This window comes from Ictidomys tridecemlineatus, chromosome 5 (genome assembly GCF_052094955.1).
Source record: "Ictidomys tridecemlineatus isolate mIctTri1 chromosome 5, mIctTri1.hap1, whole genome shotgun sequence".
Taxonomy (NCBI): Eukaryota; Metazoa; Chordata; class Mammalia; order Rodentia; family Sciuridae; genus Ictidomys; species Ictidomys tridecemlineatus.
Genome location: NC_135481.1, coordinates 77,611,314 through 77,634,367, shown reverse-complemented (window position 1 = coordinate 77,634,367; position 23,054 = coordinate 77,611,314). Strand labels below are relative to the sequence as shown.

The 23,054-nt window shown below is 31.3% G+C and overlaps 1 protein-coding gene and 1 long non-coding RNA gene across 20 annotated transcripts in view; one reads left to right on the top strand and one right to left on the bottom strand.

The window, feature by feature from the left end:
* The window catches only part of Mipol1 (mirror-image polydactyly 1), a 328,689-nt gene that overhangs the window by 141,892 nt on the left and 163,743 nt on the right, over positions 1-23,054 (top strand). For 18 of the 19 annotated variants that reach the window (XM_040276488.2, XM_040276497.2, XM_040276493.2 and 15 more), the window contains one exon: positions 12,882-12,989. The exons of the other annotated variant lie outside the window; for it this stretch is intronic. In XM_040276488.2, coding sequence (XP_040132422.1) covers positions 12,882-12,989 — 108 coding nt within the window. The remainder of the gene's footprint in view (positions 1-12,881; positions 12,990-23,054) is intronic. 19 annotated transcript variants of the gene reach the window in all.
* Positions 1-23,054, bottom strand: part of LOC144377839 (uncharacterized) — a 138,274-nt gene that overhangs the window by 73,757 nt on the left and 41,463 nt on the right. The window lies entirely within an intron of this gene.

Below are 23,054 nucleotides of genomic sequence, written 5' to 3'. Positions count from 1 at the left end.
TAAATTGAAAGTAAAAGAACAAAAACAACATATGTAATTCTAGGAACTTCAGAAAAGTGCTATAACTGGTCGGATAAAGTGGCACATGCCTGTAATCCCAGCTGCTTGGTAGACTGAGGGAGGAGGATCACAAGTTCAAGGCTAGCCTAGGCAACTTAGGGAGACCCTATCTCAAACATAAAAAAATAAAAATAAAAAGGTCTAGGGTATAGTGCAGTATAATATACCCATGGTTTCAACTTTAGTACTACACATACTATGCTATGACTATATTAATATCATACACAAAGAGCTTAAAAGCAAGAAGTATTACCAAGATAAATATAAAGAACTTAAAAAAACTCAACACACAAAAACAAAACATAAATAACCTATTCAATTAATGGGCAAATGAATTAAACAGACATTTCTCAAAAGAAAAAATATAAATGACCAACAACTGTATTAAAAAATGTTAACATTTCTAGCTAATAGAGAAATGAAAGTGAAAACAACATGGAGATTTCATCAAGAATACAGATAAAAGATGCTGGGGAAGATGCAGGGGAAAAAATGAACTCATACACTGTTGATAGAAATATAAATTTATATAGCCACTGTGGAAATAAGTATAGAGGGTCCTCAAAAGACAAAGGAATGGAACCACGGTATGATGCAGCTATCCCACTCCTTGGTATCCATCCAAAAGAACTAAAGTCACCATACTATAGAGATACGTGCATACCCATATAATTTATACCAGGATGATTCACAGTAGACAAGTTATGGAACTAGCCTAAGTGTCCATCAGCAGATGAATAGATAAAGAAAATGTGACATATGTATACAATGAAGTGTTATTCAGCCATAAAGAAAGACCAAATGATGCATTTGCAGGAAAATGGGTGGAAATGAAGAGAATCAAGTGAAATAAGCCACACTCAGAGTTAATGTCAAGGATCAAATATTTTCTTTCATATGTAGAAGCTAGAGAGAAAAAAGGAAAAAATAAAAGGATCTCATGAAAACAGCAAAGAGTACTAGGGTAGAGCAAGGGAATCTGGGGAGGGGTGAGAGGGAGAGGGCAAGGGGAGTAACTAAGGACTGAAGTATGAAAGTATGTTATGAATCTTCTACAGTGAAACCCACTATTCTATATAATGATGTGCATCAATATAAAAGAAATAACATTTCTTGTGATGAAGACTTGTTTGCAATTCAACCATTCTTTCTGCATTTCCATTATTTATTTAACCTAAATAAAATTAAATATTTTATTTTTATAAGAGGGACACTGCATCACAAATACATAGCAATCCTAAATATATATATTTAATATATGCTTATATATTATTATATTTATATAATGTTTTATATACTATAATATATATTATATTCTCCACAATAGAAACAGAGGTAAAGGAAGAAATACACTATTGAGCAATCATAGTTGGAGAGATCAATAGTATTCTCTCTAAAATTGATAGATTTAGACAAATTTTATTTTAAAAAGCTTAAATATTCTTTTTTCTTTTATGAGAATATGTGTGTTTTATGGAAAACTGAACTTGGGACTTTGCTAGGCAAGTGCTCTACTACTGAGCTACATCCCTGTCCTTTTTATTTTTTTAAGATAGAACTTTGCTTAATTGCTCAGATTTGTTTCCAACTTGTGATCCTCCTTCCTCAGCTTCCCAAATTGCCAGGATTATTACAGGTGAGCACCACTGTGCCCTACTAAGGCTTCACTTTTTAATCACCTTGATCTAATTAAAATTTATCAAATAGCCAACAACTGTAGAATATACTTTTCTTATCCTATTAACATGGAACAATCAAAAAGCTAGACTATATTCTGAACTTTAAAATAAGTTACAATAAACTTGAAAATATTGAAATCTTAGGAGTATATTTTTTATCCACAAAGGAACTAAATAAAGAATAAGGTTAAGATATTTAGGATATTCATAAATATTTGAAAATAAAACATTTCCCTTTGAAATAATTCAAGGATCAATGTAAGTAGAAAGAGAAAAGATGATGAATAAAAACTTCATGTTAATACATTTGGTAACTCGGATGAAATGGCCAGACTTTCTGAAAAACACTAGTTCTTACTTTCTATTTCTTGTAAATTTTGACAAACTGTGTTTTCTTAAAGAATTTATGATTTTCCCAGGTTATAAGACTTTTTAAATTTAAAAAATAACTTGATAACCAAATTTTATGTTTTAAAAAAATTAAAAACCCAGTAAATTCAAACAATTTTGAAAAAATTGAAATTGGAAGGTTTATTCTGATTTTTTGGAGGAGAGAGAGAGAATTTTTAAGATTTATTTTTTAGTTTTCGGTGGACACAACATCTTTGTTTGTATGTGGTTCTGAGGATCAAACCTGGGCTGCAAGCATGCCAGGCGAGCACGCTACCACTTGAGTTACATCCCCAGCCCTATTCTCATTTTTTAACTCAAAAAAATAGGATTGTTGCTTATGCATACACAACTTCTTTCCAAATATCCCTCCAACATCCTTACACAATCACTAAGCTCTCTCCATAGATTTGTCTTTTCTGGATTTTATATAAATGGAGTGCTACAGTATGTGGTCTTTTGTGACTGGCTGCTTCATATTATGTTCGAAGTTTATCCATGTGGTAGCTTGTATTAATACTTTGATAGCTGTTTTAATGCTTTTACAATTACTGGTTAATACTTGTATGGACATACCTAATTTTGTTTATCCATTTATAAGATTATGGATATTTGAGTAGTTTTCACTGTTGACTATTATGAATAATGTTGCTAAAAGCATTCATGTGTATGTTTTGTTGGAAAATATTTTTATTCCTTTTAGGTTTATACCTGGCAGTGGAATTGCTGCAATAGAATGGTATCTTCATATTTAACATTTTAGTAAACTACCAAACTATTTTTCAAAGGGCTACCCCATTGTACATTTTCAGCAACAATGTGTGAGTGGTACAATTTCCCTACATTCTTCCCAGTGCCTATTACTGTTATTTTATAGCCATTAGTGCAAATGAAGTGATATATCATGGCTTTCATTTTTTGTATTATTAATATTTTTACTTTGTAATAAAATTTGCCAACTTAACTAATTTGAAGTGTACAGTTTAGTAGTGTGAAGTACATGCACATTGTTATGCAGTCATCACCAGTATCCATCTTCACAACAGTTTTCATGTTGTAAGATTGAAACTCTGTAGTCAATTAACAGTAACTCTTCCTTCTTTCCCCAGTTTTTGATAACCATATTACTTTATTTTTGTATGCATTTGACTAATCTAGGTACCTTATATAAGTGAAATCATATTGTATTTGCCATTTTATGACTGGCTTACTTTATTTAACATAATGTCCTTAATATTGATTCATATTTTAACATATATCAGAATTTCCTTCCTTTTTAATGCTGGACAGGTAAAAGGAAAATGAAGGGTGGTTACAACCAAAATACATTAAATGCATATGTGAAATTGTCAAGATTAATCTTATTAATTTGTAATTAATTTTGCAATTAATTATAATTTCAATTCTATAAGCACTGTAGGAATTAGTAAAGTATATTACATTAGTGTGAGTGGGAATTAGTATGAATCAACCAGAGCTGCATTTTTAGAAAGGGTTGTCTGAAATTTTTATTAGCCCTGAAGTGCAGCCTGAAAACCTCCATTTAAAATACACACACACACACACACATACACACACACACACACATAAACACACACATACACAGATTTTTTTTTTTTTTCAATCCTCCTGGTTGTTTTGTTTGGCAGCCAGCACTGGGAACTACTAGAATAGAAGAGAATTTGGAAGATCTTGAAACTGGGGGACATGACCCTTGCCAGTGATGAAAAATTTAGAGACTGAACCAAAGGTCTGATGGTTGGGGTAGAGGAGAAAGCATGCTGCAGGAATGGGATGCAGTCTCATTTTAGGATAAATTTAGGGAACTCTGGTGATTTTCAAATTTATCAGGGTTGTTTGGGAAATGCCATTCATAAACAGGCAATACAGTAAAGCAACAAGTACATATTTAATATATCCTATTTCAGGTATTTTGCTGGCTATTAGCAGTGAATAGACTCACTGATCTCTACTGTTTATACAAAGAAAAAATAAGTATGTTTGGTGTTAACGTGTTAAAATATAATGTCAGTTTTCTTCAATGAGTATGTGTGTTTATATAAGCATGCATATTGTGTAGATATATTGCAGTATTAACATGCAAGTATAAATGTGTGTGTATGTATACATACATATACATATATGTAGCTTTTATAAGAACTGTATTTAAAAGAAAGCACTTTCAACAGTAACAAAAGAATAGCCATTGTTTTGTTTTATATCCCTAAAAAGGGCATTTTGATTTGCTAACCTTATAATATGTAATTAAAAGGTAAGATATATTTGCTTAGGTGGATTTCATTAATTTAGCATAAACTTTTTGAGTATGAGTGAACTGAATTAAAAGCATTATAATTCTATGTACTAGCTTGTCCCATTCATTCTATATGTTGAGTATTTATTTTCTTGAAACAGATGTAAATGCTACTTGAAAAATTTTATCTATTGCCCAAATTTCTAGTTTTAAAATATTACCATTAACCTTTTCTGCATTTATAGCCATTTGCATTCCTTTTCTATTGCACATACCTGTATACACTACAAATTTTCTTGATAAACTGAATTATAAGGCTTGCATTTTAGTTATATGTACTATTTGTATATGTTTGAAGAAGTGATTTATTACTCTTTGCTTCCACTCATTATCCAAACTGGGATAATAGTATCTAACTCATAGAGTCTGTATGAAAATTAACTGATTAAATACAAGTAAAATGCTTGGAACAGGGCCTGACATATACTAAAAATACTCATTGGGAGTTTAATTGACTATTATAAAAATGAATTTAAGTTTTATTTTGGAAATAGATGGCAAATCACATTTTTTTTAAAAGAATGACTTTTTGAAACTATAACTAGTGTTATAATAAATTCAAATAGTATTATGATATGATATTTTAATAGCATAGCATACTAAATAAATGCTTTTTTACATCCTGGTACCTTCTTTAATGATTTTCCTTTTTACTAATTCTTTTACTTTACAATTTAAGGTGTTTCTTTATTCTTTCCTGAATAATAGTCTAAAATCTGAATATAAAAATTATTATCAAATCCCTAGTTATTTACTTTCATGTGATACTTTAGGAATATTTATATGTAGTTTGAAATATGTGTAATTATAAATACATATATGTATACACATATTTTTAGGTAGATAGATGTGTAGAAACACATACAAACACGTCCTTACCTGGGATATTGCCTGATGGGGACTGGTACATTGCCTACTGGATGCTCAATGAATATTTATTGAGTAATTTAATTAGGTTATATGTAAAGTATATGTACAAATATACATACATAAAACCTGCTGCATATGTGGTGTCAAGAGATTCACATTGCTTTTCTTTTTCTAATCTTTGTTATTTCTAAACTTCTTGCCATTATATAAGTACTCATCTAATCCACGTTGTCGATATTTTGCCAGGGTTTGAAGAAAACAGTTATCTTTTCAAATTTAAAAACTATTTTAGTAATTTTAATACTAGGAAAGTCATTGAAATTATTATTTTAAAATATAAAATGAAATTGTTTTAAATTATTCTTCTACATGAAAAGGAATAAAAGCCTATTTATACAATCCTAAGTGACCCAAACATCTGCAGTTCAAACTACATGATTCACACTGACACCAAAGTTTACTATCTGTTTTGGAAGAGTCTAATGTTATGTTTCTCTGCAAAGGACAGAACTGTATAGCATCCAAGTGGGAAGATGTTTGATAATAATGTGATTAAGATGATATATGACCAAAAGCAGGTTGTAGGGAAGGAGAAACAGCAGCTGTTAAAAACTTTGCAACTATCTTGGAACTTTTGGTTAGGAACTGAAGGCATGTTTATCTTTTAGAAGATAAAGAAAGCATAAAGTAATACGAAATCACAATGATGTGTCGTCTGCTTGATAGAGTTCTTTAGAATTCTCAATGATCAATGAAAGGAAATTACAGATCTTCTAATAAATACTAGATGAATTAATTTTGTAAAATGTCACCATGAATTGTGTTTATATGTTTAGTTTACTTGCATTGTAGAATTAATTTTTATTTGTTGTATTGGCAAATTTTAATCTTTTTTTAACCAGTGTGCTTAAAGAGTTAGTATCATGAATCCTGTGGTATTTTCATCCTGCTACAATTATTATTATTTTTAACTGTAATTTTAAGTATAAGAATATAGATATTCTTTATTTTGGCTCAGCGGTTGAGCGCTCGCCTAGCACATGCAAGACGCTGGGTTCAATCCTCAACACCACATAAATATTAATAAAATAAAGGTATTGTGTCCAACTACAACTAAAAAAAATTTAAAAAATAAAAATAAAAGTATATTTCTCTTATTATTTTAAAAGAAATCCCATATATAATATCCTTTTTCTCTATAATTTTATAGAGAAAAAAGTATGTAAACTCTTGTTTAAAACATAACCACAGTATCATCACATCCAAAAATATAATAATAATTTAATATTGGGAAACATTCAGTTTAATTTTCAAATTTCAGTAGCTTCATAAATATCTTAATTTTACCTCTTTCTTATAAAGCTGTATCTAAAAATTACACATTGCTAATGATTGAATTCCCTTTTTTAAAAAAATATGTATTTTTTATTGTAGGTGGACAAAATACCTTTATTTTATTTTTATGTGGTGCTGAGGATCAGACCTCATGCATGCCAGGCAAGCACTATATCACTGAGCCCCAGCCCTAGCCCCTGAAATGCCTTTTAATACTCTTTATTTATAGTGGATTCCCCTTGAGCTTTCCATTTTCTTCAGTTTTGCAGTTTTTTCACTGAGTTTTTGTAGTGTCATTTAACAAGTTCCACTCTGTTCTCCTCTTTGAATATGACAGTTTGGGCTAAAAGTTGATCATATTTAGGTTCATTCTTAACACATTATAGGTGAATTTTTTTCCTTTCATCTGGAGACACACAGTGAGTGGATTGGCTTTTTTCTACATTGTTAATAAACCATAGTGCCTTATTAATATCTTAATAATTTCAAAATTGTGATATTGTAACATTTCTATTTTCTTTGTTAGCTAGAATGCTTCCATGAGAGTTATCTTATTATCTACTCTTTTGATTTTACAGTGGTAAATTTTATATAAGAAAGAATACATAAGTGCTTGGTTTACTAGTTATTTATAGCAGTGACACTTTATTCTCATTATGAAATCAATAATGTAAACGTAGTTAATATTTTTCAGTGCAGTGTAGTTACTATTTTAATTGATACTCAAATTGTCTTTTCTTTAGCCAGTGCAGAGAATTTTCAAGTTCACTCCTGAGTCCTTTTTGAATCTGATAATTTGTTGTTGTCTGCTATGATTGGAGATTTCTAATCAGCACGCACATTCTTGGCCAAGATCTGGAATCAGCTATATATCAATAGGACCCTTTATTTTTAGCAGGAATTGGTTCTTGAGTAACTTAAGTCCAGGTGTCAGTTGTCCTCATTACTACTGGGTTTTCTCTTGTTTCTATCCTCTTTCCATGGTCTGAACTAGAAAATACACATAGTACACATTTTTAAAAGAAAAAAACTTGTGTGTCTCTATGCTGGTACTTTAAATTCTGAACTAAAGAGTTTTTATTTATTGTATGTTAAATCAGTTTCTTTTGACTTCCTATGGTGAGGATACCAGTTCTCAAGAATACTAAAATACTATTTCAATTTGAGAGATTAAAAGTTTTGGTATGAAAAATAAAAGAATATCTATGTCTTAATTTTTGCATTAGAACTTTTAAGAAGTTGATATTGGGCAGAATATGTACAGGAAAGACATTTGTCTTTTTTAGTTGAGGCAGTTCAAAAGAAAAAAATGTTTAAAACCATAGGAAAATTGTTTAATATGTAAATTGATTTAGGAACAAATCTTCCTTAACATTTGACTTAATTACTTTCAGACATTAAGGTAGGGAAACTCACATCATTGGTATAGCCCTTTGGTTCACTTACCACTTTGGGTGGCCCCTAGTCCTTATCTTCTGTCCCTTTTATATTGATTGGCCATAGAAACTAAGCCAAAAAATGCAATATAGATAAAAATCACAATGCAAAAACAGCTTTATTGTACTAATATTATTCTTACCTATTTGGTCACAGTTTTATATGAAAAAAATTGGTATGAGACTAACCCTCACCAAGTATACACAGATACCCTTTTTTCAGAAACAGTAAAAAAACAGAATGACTGTGAAAGTTAAATATTAAGAAGAAACCTAATTAGCTACAAGCATAGTAGTTAACTAGAGATATATGACTAGACATACATCCCAGGTACTAGAACTTGGATTTTATTGACCATTAAAGGACTTCTGATATGGCCACTTGAGATAGGGACTGAGTGGAAGTCCTAGCATATACCCAGACCTAGAAAGACTGTGCCTCTTCAGTGAAAGGGAATCTAGAAAAGTTTAAAGAAACAACAGAACAGCTTATCTCTGACCAAAACTATATATAGACCTGGAATTACCTGCCATAAAGAAAATCCACAAACTGGGACATTAACATACAAATATTACCTCAAGGACTAAACTTTTGTTCCCCCAAGAGAAACAATTGCAAAACCAACCTGGCAAGTCTTCCACATACAAGGTAATATAAAAAAATTCATTACTGATAAAGATGGGCACAGTAAAAATCTTACACACCACATTAAAAAAAAAACAATCCATCACAAAGGATAATTGAAACTATATGGTCATCAATATTTGAGGTCATAGAAAAACATGAAAGAGTATAAAATCTGTATTTAAACAGAAATAATTTAATAGCCATGTAAAAGGAATGTCATGAAAAATGATAGGTAGAATTGGAAAAGAATGTAAGAAAACATCTACAAATGAAAGTTATAGTAATTAAAATTTTAAAAATAAGAAAAGGCAAGGCATAATGGTGCATGCCTGTAATTCCAGCAACTCAAAAGGCTGAGGCAGGAGGATCACAGAAATTATTAAAACAACCATTGAGAAATTGTTAAAGCAACCATTGAGAAAAACCAGATCAACCTACAAAAGAATTGTTATTATACTAATAGTGACTTCGAATTAGCAACAATAGATGCCCACAGTTGCATAATATCTTCAAAGTGCTGAAGAACTAACATATATTATACTTCTTTCCAGTGAAGAGTATAAAAACAAAATAATCACGTGTTCAGGCCGAGACTATCTCACTAAAAAGAACTTCTATAACTATGTCTCAGAAAAGTTGAACCCCAGGGGAAAACTCAGATGGTTTGTTAAGAGATATCTACTAATTCTTCTAGGAGTAGACTATTATATAAAGTGTTCTAGAGAATTAAATAAGAAAACTCAGTTTTTACAAGTCAAGTTCACCATTGATAACAAAACTGAAAAGTATATCCCAAGAAGAAAAAAAGTCAACCACAGCAATCTGAAATGAAATATTTTTAAAACAAATTAAATAATCTTTATTTTGCCATATGCATATTACCACCAACCTAGTCACCTTATTTCTCTCCTGAGCTATCCAATAATCTGCCAACTAGACTTCCTGCTTCTTGCCCTGGCCTTCTTAGAGTCTGTTCTTAACTTAGCAGGACGCGTGAACATATATTAATGTAAGAGAAATCTTCTAGAAACTTTCCATTTCACTCATACTTCATATCTCATCTAGTGCTCATTATATCATTCCTGCAACAGGATTCTCCCTACTGCTATTTAAACACGCTTCTATCTTGGGGTCTTTACACTTACTGTGCCTTCTTCTTCAGTTACTCCTTCCAAAGATAAGCAAGATTTATTGTTTTATCATCTTAGGGTCTTCATTCACTTATCTTTTTCTTCATTATGTCTTTATTATTTTAAATTGTTAAGCATTTCCTTACCAACTCTTTAGACACTTCCTACTCTCTGTTCTGGCTTTGTCTGTAACATTTTTATCTTTATCGTACTATATATTTCATTTATTTATTTATTGTCTCTTTTTTCCCAACTAGAAGATGGGCTTCATGAGGACAGAAATTTTTATCAACTTTGTTGAATGCTGTATCCTCCATAATCCCATAATCTGAAACTGCCTGGCATGGAATAATTGCTTAATAAATATTGGCTGAATAAAAATGCACTGAATAGTAGGTGTTTCTTGAGGGAGAAAAGAAGAGCAAGATTCAAGGGGAGACATATGTTTTATAGTGTGTTATATCTCTTTCTCTCTTTTCTTTTTTTGATACTGTGGATAGAACCCAGGGCCTCATGCATATTAGGCAAGTGCTCTGTCACTGCGTTACATCCTCAACCCTCATGTTGATTTCACAAATCCGAAGGAATTGTGAAAGATTTATTTACATTTGTTAGATTTGATGATAGGTATAACAATTTCCATTCTATTATTACCTTCCCTCTTTATATGTGAAATGACAAATTTTTAAACAATTAAAACATGTATAAAGATCATACTGGTGGGATATTAAGTAAACTTCAGATATAAAGGGTAGATTTTGAATAGAGAAGAAACTATTTCTCTTCTATTGTCTACTTTTTAAATATTATATAAAATTATAAAATGACTACAATATAATAATTACTAGTGAATAAAGAGTTACATGTTCTGCATCAAAATACATAAGTTTCAAAATTAAAGATTATAGAAAAAAGCAAACTGGAAGAAATTATACATGAGTATATGATTGTAGGGAGGGTATTAGATTTTTTTAGTGTAAAAGTAAATGAATAAATCATATAGGATTAAATAAATCTAAATAAACCTTAATATGGTTAAATATAAATTTATATAAATACAAATCTCAAGAATGTATTTGACAAGAACATTTTTATATTTTGTGCGCTCTTCAAAGCTATTTGGTTCACATAATTTGAGTCTCAAATCAATGTTTAAATTTAAACAAAAGAAAATAAGTTCAACTTTTATTTTTTGAGCAAAATGAATGATTTTTTTTAATTTTTGCATTATGTAGATGGGGGAAAAACTTTCTTTTGAGGTTATTCCACATTTACTTGAAATAAAAATAGGTGGTCAGATAACTTGCCATGCTCCCTTACTTTTTTGATATATACCCCTGATGTTTTCACCTTCATTCCTTTTCTTTTATATTCTTTCTTTTTCCAGCTTTAGCTTAGAAAATCATGTATCCCAAACACACCCAACTCAACTGTCATCAGCTTCATGAAACATACTTCTTCCATTATCAAAATTATCCATTTTTCCTTTGAGCTGTCATGGGTTATATTTAGTCATTCCATTATAATACTTAATAATTTGGTGTTAAAATTTATTGAAAATATAGAGGATAATTCTGATACAGAAGATATCTACTGAACTATGATACTACTGTGCCTTATTCATTTTCATGGCTCACGAGTTTTGTCTTCACGACATAACCAACACTACATGCTATAGGCTAAAAAGGACAGGTGTTAGATTGAATGTAAATCTGTTACATGTTGTAAATTCAAATAAAAGCTAAGTGATACATGTCACAAAACTTTCACAGTAATTTTTTTTAAATGTGGTCAGTTAAGTTTTCATTTAGCACATGATGGAACTGAACATGGTAATGTAAAAGGATATACTACTGAATCAGTCAGTACTATATTTGTAGATTTTTTAGCTTCAACAAAACTATCTGCTAAATTAAATTAATATTAATTTGAAATGTCTTGATATTGTGGTTACTTTATTTCCTTTATAAAGGTGTTTGTGCTTTATACTTTATTTTGTATGCATGAGATGTGTATACTCACTGTTATATTTGTATACAAGTGTCATGTAATCTAAGTCAGTATCAGGAGTCTGGTTAGACTTTTTCATTTAAAAGCTTTATATATTGCTCAAAGTTAGGAAACATCAGTACAGACTGCTTAGTATTATAGAGGTCAGAGGCAGAAGAAATCAATATTAGGATAGTAAGAAACACCAATTTGATTGTATTATGAAACTAATTTTTTTATTCATTGTCAAATAATCTGGAAAGAACTTTGTTCAGATCTTGAATCAATATGTGTTCTTGGTACTTAAATATCCTAATTGAAAATAAAATAAGGAGTGATTTTTAACTTTTTTCTAAAACTTTGGTTTAGTAGTTTATTCCTTTAACCAATCTTCTAAATGTCTTTATACTGTCCTGATTGGCAATCTATCAGTTTATAACCTGTATGACTTTGTGTGAAATGGTTTAGATTTCTTTAAAAATCTGAAAAATCTCTTTTTTTTGGCGGGGGGGGGTATTTTAATCTCAAGTATAGCATAGGTTTGCTGGTTTTTATTTTGGCTATTTAAGACAGGATTGTTTCTCTGCAACATGAAATATCTCTTAATGTATATTTTATGGATTATTTTTATTTTAAAACATTAATAAAAATCAGTCATAGAATATAATATTGTGGTGTATTTTGAATCTAATGAGAATCTTAGAAGCATACTTCTATACAACCAGCACATTATAAAATCAGAACAATTAATGAAGAAAATAATTTTGAATATAGTTTGACCTTAATTATTTTTTAAAAATAAGTATTTTGTGATTTATGTCATAATATTTAGAATAAGAAGGCTAACTGAAAATTGTGATTTAATTACCAGAGTACTATATGTAATGTTATTTTGTTTGTATTCAGTATTACTTTTACTTACCATTCTTGTTACAAAACAAAACCTTGTCTTTTAGAGAATACAGTGGTATTATTTACATTAATTCATATGGCTTGGTGAAAAAAAATGCTATAACTCCTTTACTTAATGGGATTCTTCCCCTGTGGCAGTGCAAACGGCTAGAGCAGGAGCTTCATCATCTGAAAGAGCAGAACCAGACTTCAGCAAACAACATGAGACATCTGACTGCTGAAAACAATCAAGAACGTGCTCTGAAGGTAAATCTCCGTTCCTTCTTGCAGGCAAATTAAGGTTGTAAGCCTTTGGTGCCAGCTTTCTGTGCTGCATATATCAGTTGTGTACATTTCAGCAGAAGTGAGCTGTGGTGTTTGCCAACAACCCCTTCTTTAAACACAGATACAGCACCCTTCTGTTATGGTATTATTTTATTTCATGTATGTGTACGTGAAAACAACATATTTTCTGAATTTTGAGTAGTGTATTAATAACTTTTAGTACCTATTTATTCTTTTTTTTCTTCAGTTTTTTTATATTATTACCTTTTATAGTTAATTAAAAAAAGTAACTTCACTGAGAGGAAAAATTAAATCTTGGGCCCTTTCTATTAAAAATTATAATAATTTTTAAAATGAGTTGTCACAGGAGTATCCCACAGAATTGACACTCCTGAAGCATATGTGGAGTGAGTTTGGGAACTGAAAGAGTACTTAGAGTGTTACAACAAAAAAGAAAGAGTTGGGCTGGCTTTGTGGCTCAGCAGTAGAGTGCTCTCCTAGCATATACGGGGTGCTGGGTTCAATCCTCAGCACCACATAAAAATAAAATAAAGGTATTGTTTTTAACTATAACTAAAACATAATATTTAAAAAAATAAAGAGCTAATATATTCAACTAGAACCTGAAACAAGTGAGGAATATATTATATGATAAATTGTCATTGTCGTATAGATTCAGTAATTGTGAAAAAGCACGTTGTTTTGATTCTGGTAATTACATTTTTTTCTTCAGATGCTTGTGACTTTCTATTCTATCTTTTTGTTTTTCCCTGGATTCCTATTATAATGCATGTGACACAATAATGGCCTCTACCCTCAAGGTGCTTGCATTCTCAGGAACAGGTTAAAGAAAATCCATGGAAAACAAAAGATTTATCATTGTTTTATTGTATAGTAAGAAAAGATTTGCTACCAAGAGGATTATATTGTTCTTTCAAATTCACTTTTTGGTGCAGATTGCAAATACCATGGTATTAACAGGGTCATACACTAGGCCAGAATTAAGAATCTCACTAACAAAATTGAGAAAAGTATTTTTTAGTCTGTCAATAAAGTGGGAGGTTTAGTAGAAGTCAGATTTTTCTACAAAATATGTTTAACTTCATTTTGAAATTCTTAGTGCTAAGCTTATAATAACTTTGTTTTTTAGTACACGTATTTTCTCTTATCTCTGATTGAATTTTTAGTTAGACCAGAAAGATAAGTGAGAAAAGAGAGAATTATAGATTGCTATGATTGTTCTTATTTACTTCCAAGGAGTAGACTCTTTTATGAAAACTAAATACTACAATGTTTTAAATGTTACCTGCAAAATGGAAAACATTATTTTTAAGGCAGCTTCCAGAATGCATGCTAAATTATCACCATTAGGGGAGAGATTTCATATAATATGATTGTTTCCATTTAAAACAGGACCTCAATTTAAAAATTCTAGTTTGTTAAGTATATAGTTATTGCATGGCCTTTGTTCTGGTATTTTGAGTTGTATGTTTAGGTTAAATTTAATTAAATGGTGCTTCAATTATGAAAAGAAATAGATGCACAATTCTAAGAGATCATTAAAATTAGAAGAAAATAAGTACACCAAAAGAAACTCACAAGTTCAAAACAAAAACCAGACCACTATACAAGAGCAGTTTCTATAGAGCATAAAACTTAAAGTAATACATAAATATAGCTCGTTTTTACTCCTGAAAAATGTACCACATTAGTATTTTCTAGTTTCTCATCTTTTTATGCAAAAATTTCAGATTTTTGAGCTTTTTGTTAGTCCTTGATAACCTCATCCATTAGCTAAAGCCAGCTTAAATTCTTGGTAGAGTAAGGAAAGGAAGAAGAATTAGTTTTTGGAAACTCTCTCATCAACTCAGTCTTTCATAAGCCTCTGTATTCATTTAGGCTCTTTTAAAATGTCCATCTTATGTGACACCGACTTTGAATTATTTTTAGTCATTTTAAACCATATTTCATCATGAGAAACTCTAAATTTATTATGAAAATTGGATTGTTTATAATGTATCTGATTTTTTCTAAATCATATTTTAAAAGTTTTTCTTACCTTTCAGGAATTTTGTTGTTTGGTGCTTTTAAAAATATACTGCTCTATCTGTAAGTTATCCTAGAAGCTTTGAATAATAAACTCTGCTTTTTTGTATGCTTATCTTTTTCAACCCATGTACATATATCATTTTTGTTAACTGATTTAATATTTAGTTTATATCTAAATCAGCATTAAGAGCAATGTCAAAGTTTTCAGTCTACCAATAATATATTTATTATAAATAATATTGTTATGAATATTACTAATAGTGGTAGATTTGGATAGAGTAGGAATTGAAAAATTCAACTTGTTTACTGATCTCACTGAACTTTCTAAAAAAAAACAGTTCTTTGTGTGTGTGGAGAATTTTATTTGACAGATAACATACACATTGTTCTTGTCCAATTTAAAAAAATTTTTATTAGTATTTTTAGATACACATGACAATAGAGTATATTTTGACATTTATGTAAACATGGAGTATATTAGAATAAGGAAGAGTTCTAGGAATATGCTTGGGGAAGAAAAAATCTTAAGTTAATTGTCAACCATTCTTTCCAAATTGAAGATTTCAGCATAATCATAATTACTTACAAGGAAATACTTTTCAATAATCTAGTGTCATTCAAATAATAATGTCTTTGTTTATTCTAATAACTGGAAAATTCTTCCTAATTTTTTTATGGTAAAGCATACAAATACACTTGGTCATTTATAAACATTCTATTTGGAGTAGCAAGGAGTTATACTAAGTGAATTTATTAGATATGGCACGTTTTTCTCCTAGTTTTATATATTTAAAAAAAATTCCCTAATAAAAGGTAAAACAGAGAGGTACCTACAGTGTGAGGAACTGAATTATACCAATACTTGTATATATAGAGGTTTGAGGGTGGGTTTTTTTTGTTTGTTTGTTTTTACAAAAAAAAAAAAAAACCTTATTTATTTTCTCATTTAAAATAAATTGTATCCACTGACATTAAGAAATTGGATTCCTGGGACCGGGGTTGTGGCTCAGCGGTAGAGGGCTAGCCTAGCACGTGTAAGGCCCTGGGTTCAATCCTAAGCATCACATAAAAATAAATAAATGAATGAATGAATAAATAAATAAATAAAGGTATTGTGTCCAACTACAATTGAAAAAGAAATTGGATTCTTGAAAACACATTTGTGGTCATTTAATGGTTTAGAAATAAATTTAGATTAACCTTAAATATGTAGACATTGAACTTTTTTTAAAGATTTTTTTAAATTGGACATAATATCTTTATTTATTTTCATGTGGTGCTGAAGATTGAACCCAGTGCCTCACATGTGCAAAGCAAGCTCTCTGCTGCTGAGCTATAATACCAGCCCGACATTGAACTTAATAAGACAGTTTATGTACATTACCTTTCTTCTTTTTATTTTACCAATTGCCTTATCACACATCTTTAACCTCCTACAATTGGAGTTCTTTAATATAATTCTGTTAAAAGCCATTCTTTCTTAGATTATAAGTGACCTTTGATGGTAAATAAACCATTATCTATTCATTATTCATTATCATGTCCAACATCCTAATTAATGTAATGATAACAGATTTCAATGTTATTGGCTCTTCAAATACTCATTCCTAGTTCTCTTTTGCTGTGTCTTCATCATTTTTCTCTTCTTTGAAACTCAAAGTTTCACTGCCCCTAAAATTCTCTGTGTCCTCCCTATTCATCCCTTTCAATCCTCTGTTCCCTGACAACCACTGATGTTTTTACTCTCCATAGTTTATGTCTTTCAGAAATTACACAATACTTATAGTCCTTTCAACATTTGTTTTTTGAAGCCTTTATATCTAATTGCTTTTTAAGGCTAAATAATACTCCATTATTAAGTGTACCACAGTTTATTCATTCATCTACTGAAGGACCTCTTGGTTGCTTACAATCTTTGGCAGTTTTGAATAAAGCTCCTCTAAACAACTGTGTGCAGGTTTTTGTGTGAATGTAAGGTTTTCAGCTCATTTGAGTAAGTTCCAAGGAATGTAATTGCTGGGTCATATGGGAAAATTATGTTTAATTTATGTAAGAAATTGCCACTTTCTTCCAAAGTAACTGTACCATTTGCATTTCCACCACTGATGAATGAGAATTCCTGTTGCACCAAATTCTCACCAACAGGATGTTTCTTATCTCCAAACATAGTCTCCTTTGTATGCCTCTGCTATAGAACTGTTGAAAAGTTAAACACTTTCTCATCCTTTCTTTTTGCCAGTGAGACATTAAAGGGAGTGTACAACAGGGGTAGGGGAAGAGAGAGGGTGCCTTGGGAGTAGTTTTTGTTTTTCTAATGTAAGGCAGATGAAACAAGCAATATCACTCCTTCCCTTCTTACTATCGTGAACACTTACCTGCTCTCTGAAACTTTAGCAACCATTTTACAGTCATGAAGAGAAGGCTGAGAAAAGTCATTCAACATCCTTGAGCCCCTTAGCCAACGAGCACTTAGAGAACATTAAGCCCTTTGACTTTTGGGGGGGGAGGAAGAGAATATAAAACTATGTTTAATGTAATTCTTAATAGTTTTCTATTATTTACTCTCCACTTGATCCATCAATATCAGTTAATTAATGGTACTGCCATTCTCCTAGTAGACATGTAGGCCATAGTAAATGACGAGATCTTCATATCCTTCCACACTCTCACCCACCTTGAAAACAGTTTGTCTTTTAGTTCCATCAGCTATGTAGCAGTTTTTTCTTTCTGCCTTCATTTTCATTTTATCTTAAGTCAGGGTCATGACTAGACAATCACAGTACCATCCTAATTTATTTGTCTTCATTTTCTCACCTCTAGAGAGGTGCCATCAGCTATTCTTCTAAAACACAGGTAAATGACCCTTCTGGGCATTAAAAAAAAAAGAAAGAAAGAAAAAGGCCAGTTGTGTTGGTGCACGCCTATAATCCCAGCAGCTTGGGAGGCTGAGGCAGGAGGATTCCAAGTTAAAAGTCAGCTTCAGCAACTTAGTGAGATCCTAAGCAACTCAGTGAGACCCTATCTCTAAATACAAAAAAAAAATGGCTGGGGATGTGGCTCAGTGGTTAAGTGTTGTAGGGTTCAACCCATGGTACCAAAAAACAATGAAAAAAGATAATTTTTTAAATTTTAAGAATATTTTCAAAAATATTATTGAGATGACAATAAAAAAAGGAATCTGCCAAGACCCCAAACCAGTGATAATAATAATGGAAAAGGAGGAAAAAAAAAAAACCAAACTGGGCAATAAGTGCCTGGGCTCTTTTATTTCAATCTGAGTAGATTTGTTAAATCTTGGTGAATTTGAGCTTCTATTTTAATGGCCACAAGGGCAAGACAGAGCCTTTTTATGCTAGGGAACATAATAAGAGACCCTCTCCTAAAGCTGGTATCCTAGATGACCTCACCATTAGTATTAATGTTATTAGTATTTAGGTGAAGAGGAAGCAAGCCCTTTATACAAAATAAGACATTAGGGGAACTTGACTTTCTTAACTGAAGAGAGGGAAAAAATTCTTCTCTGAGAATTTGTCATTCATCACCAGCTTTCAGGCAGGTTTAGTACCACACAGGTAGCCTGATTTTTGCTGCACATAATGTTATAAAAGCTGAGGATTTAATTTGGTCCTGCCCTGCAGAGGCTCATAGACAACAAACTAAAGCAAACTGTCATCACAATTTGTCTTTAACAATTCCTGAAGATAAAGTTTCAAAGACTCTGAGCTAACAGAAAAAGAAATTGGAAAATGCATAAGAGAAAAAGATACTTCTAATGAAAGTCAGAAAATAAAGGCAACAGAATCTCATAGTTCACAAATAATTTTGGCATTTTAATTAGTCACAGAATACAGTGAAAGTGTGTTTTTATATCTTTGAGGAAAAAGAGGTTTGAGAAATAATTGACTGGATTGGGGGAAACTACATTGAACTTACAAAAACTAAAAATAAAATTAGATAATGAATAGGTTGAACAGCAAACTATACACAGTTTCAGAAAGTATTAGTAAACTAAAAGGTGGATTTGAAGCAAGTATGGAGATTGAAACCAGAAAAAATAAGAAATTAAAAACATAGAAGAGATGTTAAAAAGACAAAATTTAAAGATCTAAAGCAGATCTTTTCATAAATCCAGAGGATATATGCAGAGAAGCAGGCAGGGGATTCAAAATACAAAGAAATTATGATGAAAAAATTTACCAGAATTTTCAAATTATGGAAACCTCAGATCTAAGAATCCCAAATGAATTCCAATCATGATATATTTTTTAAAATCATGCAGAACACTGAAGTGGAAAAAAAAACCAGTTCTTGAAAAAATCCATTAGAGAACACATTTATAAAGGAATGGCAGACACATTAAATTTACAACAACAATCATCGAATATTATATATACATTAAAAATAGCTGGATACAGAGGTGCACACCTACAATCCTAGTGACTGGGGAGGCTGAGGCAGTAAGATTTAAGTTTGAGGCCAGCCTGGGAAACTTTAAGGAGATCTGTCTCAAAAAAAAAAAAAAATGAAAAGAAAAGAAAAGAAATAAAGAGAAGAAGAAAAAAGAAAATATCAGAGATGTATCTCAGTGGTAAAGTGCTCCTGGATTCAATTCCAAGTACCACCAAAAAAAAAAGAAGAAGAAGAAGAAGAAAGAAAGACTGAAAATGAGGAATAATATTTTAAGTATTTCAGACTGAAATTAACTATCAAGGGCAAGAGTAAATAATGATTGTATAAATAAAAATCTTCACTTGCTTCCTATTACTTATGGAGTGAAATCCAAGCCTTTCTCTGAATATGGAATTTAGGACTCCATACTATTGTTTTATCCTACTTAATCCCTGCCTGCTTGATTTGTTTTTGTTTTGTTTTTAAGATTGTTTCTCTAGTTTTGCTAAACTCATGACATTACCTACTCCTTGTTTTTTCCTAAATATGTCACATTCTTTTATTCTGGATTTTGCTTTTGTTATGACTTTATTTTTAATCCTGTCTCCTATTTTAGTTGATTTTTACCTCCAGTAAATCAGAAATTTGTTAAGCATAAAGGATCATGGGTTTTTTTTAATGTTACTATCTGCTTAAAATTTAATTTAGCATATTGTTTAAATCACGAAATTTTTAAGTACAATTATTTTTAATCTGTTCCAGTTGATGTTAATATTTTATTGTCTAATATGTTCAAGACATGGATGACATGGAGTTTTTCTGGTATTATAGTGTTTTAATAATCACTACCTGTGCCCAAGTATAACTCTTCAGAAAGATTTCTATTTTGTGCTAAAGTTTCTTGGTCCATGAATTGAACAATGTATTTTAAGCATTCCAGTTTTTACTACTGACTTAAAAATATTGATGGAAGAACCTTTAACTTGTTCATTTTGTCCTTTGCTATTTGGAGTTCACTGCAGAATAAACTCTTTTAAGAAGATGAGTAAATAACAAATGCTATTCACTGCATGGAATAATAAATAATAACAGCTTCTTAAGATGAAATCGTGTATTAAGATGAGCTTTTAGTCCTTTTCCTGCAGCAGCCATATTGCTGTGCTGTCTTTGATGATAGCAGCCTCTATACAGTGGGGTGTGGTTTTGAATTATTTTCTAGTAGATAACCCTGGTAATAGATTTTGAATTTTAAAATACCATATTCCCCTTTATCAGCTGTACGGCATTGGGAAATGCAGTTAACTTCTTTGAGTATTGGGTCCCATATTTGCAAGATGAGGGCTGCGGATGGGATGTGGCTCAAGCGGTAGCGCGCTCGCCTGGGATGCGTGCGGCCCGGGTTCGATCCTCAGCACCACATACAAACAAAGAAGTTTACAAAAGTGTCATTAAATCACATCTAATTTTAAAGAGGAAAAAAAATTGCAAGATGAGAGAATAGAGATATAGCCAGGTGTGATGGCACATGCCTGTAATTCCAGTGACTTGGGAGATTGAAGCAAGAGGATCACAAGTTCAAGACCAGACTTAACAAGGTCCTCAGCAAACTTAGTAAGACCCTATCTCCAAATTTTAAATTTTTTTTCCAAAGGTTTGGGAATGTAGCTCAGTGGTAAAGCAACCTGGGTTTAATCCCCAGTATCAATAAAATAAATAAATGAAAAGAGATATTATTGCAGTTGATAAAATATATGTGCAATCTGTTTATAAAGTATGATACATTATGCCAATGATTCATGTATACTAGTAGAAAGAATATTAGTGTAACTGTCAAAGACGTGTTTTCTTATCCTTGCTCTGCGATTAACCGTGTGATCTTTGTTAAATTATTTTGTGTCTTCAAAATGGGAAGTGGATAACATTTCAAGTCATTTCAATTAGAAAATAATGTGAATTTACAAATTTGTGATGTTGTGTCATAGCTCGTTTATTCAATAGTATAAGTGAGATAAACTGGTTTAAGGCACACCTGTATTCTGGATTAAGGGAAGAGCAGTCAATTTCAAATAAGTTTTATTATAGGTAGGATAACCACATAATTTATCTTTAAGGCATTTTAAGTATTATTTTTTAGTTATATGTGGACACAATATCTTTATTTTTATGTGGTGCTAAGGATCGAACCTAGTGGCTCACACATGCTAGGTGAGTGCTCTCTCTCTGAGCCACAACCCCAGCCCTCTTTAAGACATTTTTAAAAATGGTTTATGATTAGTAATTATACCAAGATAATAGGGTTATGGCTACAGAGAGATAGCATAAGAGGTTCCAGAATGGGACAGTTCTGAAATTTTGTTGTGATTGTGGTTACATCAATTTCCAAATTATTAAATTATATTGAACTATACACATAGACTTTCATGAGTGCATATAAAACTGGTGAAATCAGAATAAACTGTGGGTTGTGCCACCGTGTCAGCTTGATAATTTAGGTATTTTATCATGGTTTTGCAAGATGTTAACCATTGGGGTATATCAGATGGAAAGTACATGGGACCTCCCCATACTTTTTCTTCTGCTGCCTATAAATTTGTAATTACTTCAAAATATATTTTTTAAAATTGAGCCATTAAATCCAGCTCATACTCCAGGGCAGGAAGTTATACAAGGGCATGAATAGGAGGAGGCAAGAATCTGGGGGCCATATTAAAGTTTGCCTGTCATAACTTGGATACAAATAAACATTGCAAACTTAATATGCCAGAAACCAGACTCCTCATCTGATCCCCCAAAGTTATTGATTCTCCATACTCTATCTGAATAAAGAACATCCTTTTATTCCACCAGTTGCTTAGGCCAAAATCTTCGGAGTCATTTTTGACTCCTCTCCTCTTTCACTCTACATCCTATCTGTAAACAAATTCTCTTGAACTGTACTTTTAGTAAATATCAGTTTTTCAGCTACATCTTACCACTTCCACTGCTACTGTCTTTAAAGCTTTAACATTTCTTGCCTATATTATTGCAAAAGCCTCTAAATGATCTCCTGCTTCTATCCTTGACTTCCTCCATTCTCAGCACAGCATGAAGAATGATCCTGTTAAAATACAAATTAGGTGTTATGTTAATCCTCTGTAAAGAACTTCCTAATAGCTGGTCAGTTCACTCAGAGGACAAGCCTCCAAGACCTCTTGATCTGGCCATTAGGACTTCCCTGATGTCATATTTCACCTCAGGTATACTAGCCTCTTGATGGTCCTCCAACACACCAGGCATGCTTGCGTGTCAAAGTCTTGAACTTCCTGTTTCTATTTCCAAAGAACATTTTCCCAAATGTTCAAAAAGCTCATTTTTATCTTTTTGAAATTGTTTTAAATGCTGTCTACTCAGCAAGGAATATCTCAACTCATTTCCCCTTCAGTGTTTTCTCTGTCCCTTCTTGTTTTTTTCTAATGTGACTTGTTATCATCTTAGGATATTTTTCTTTATCATTTGTACAGTCTGTTTTCCTAGCAGGAGTGAATTTTCATGAGGTCAGAGATTTGTGCACCTCTGTATCTACTGATGGTATTAAAAATACTGGGCATTCAGGACATCAAAGATACTGAC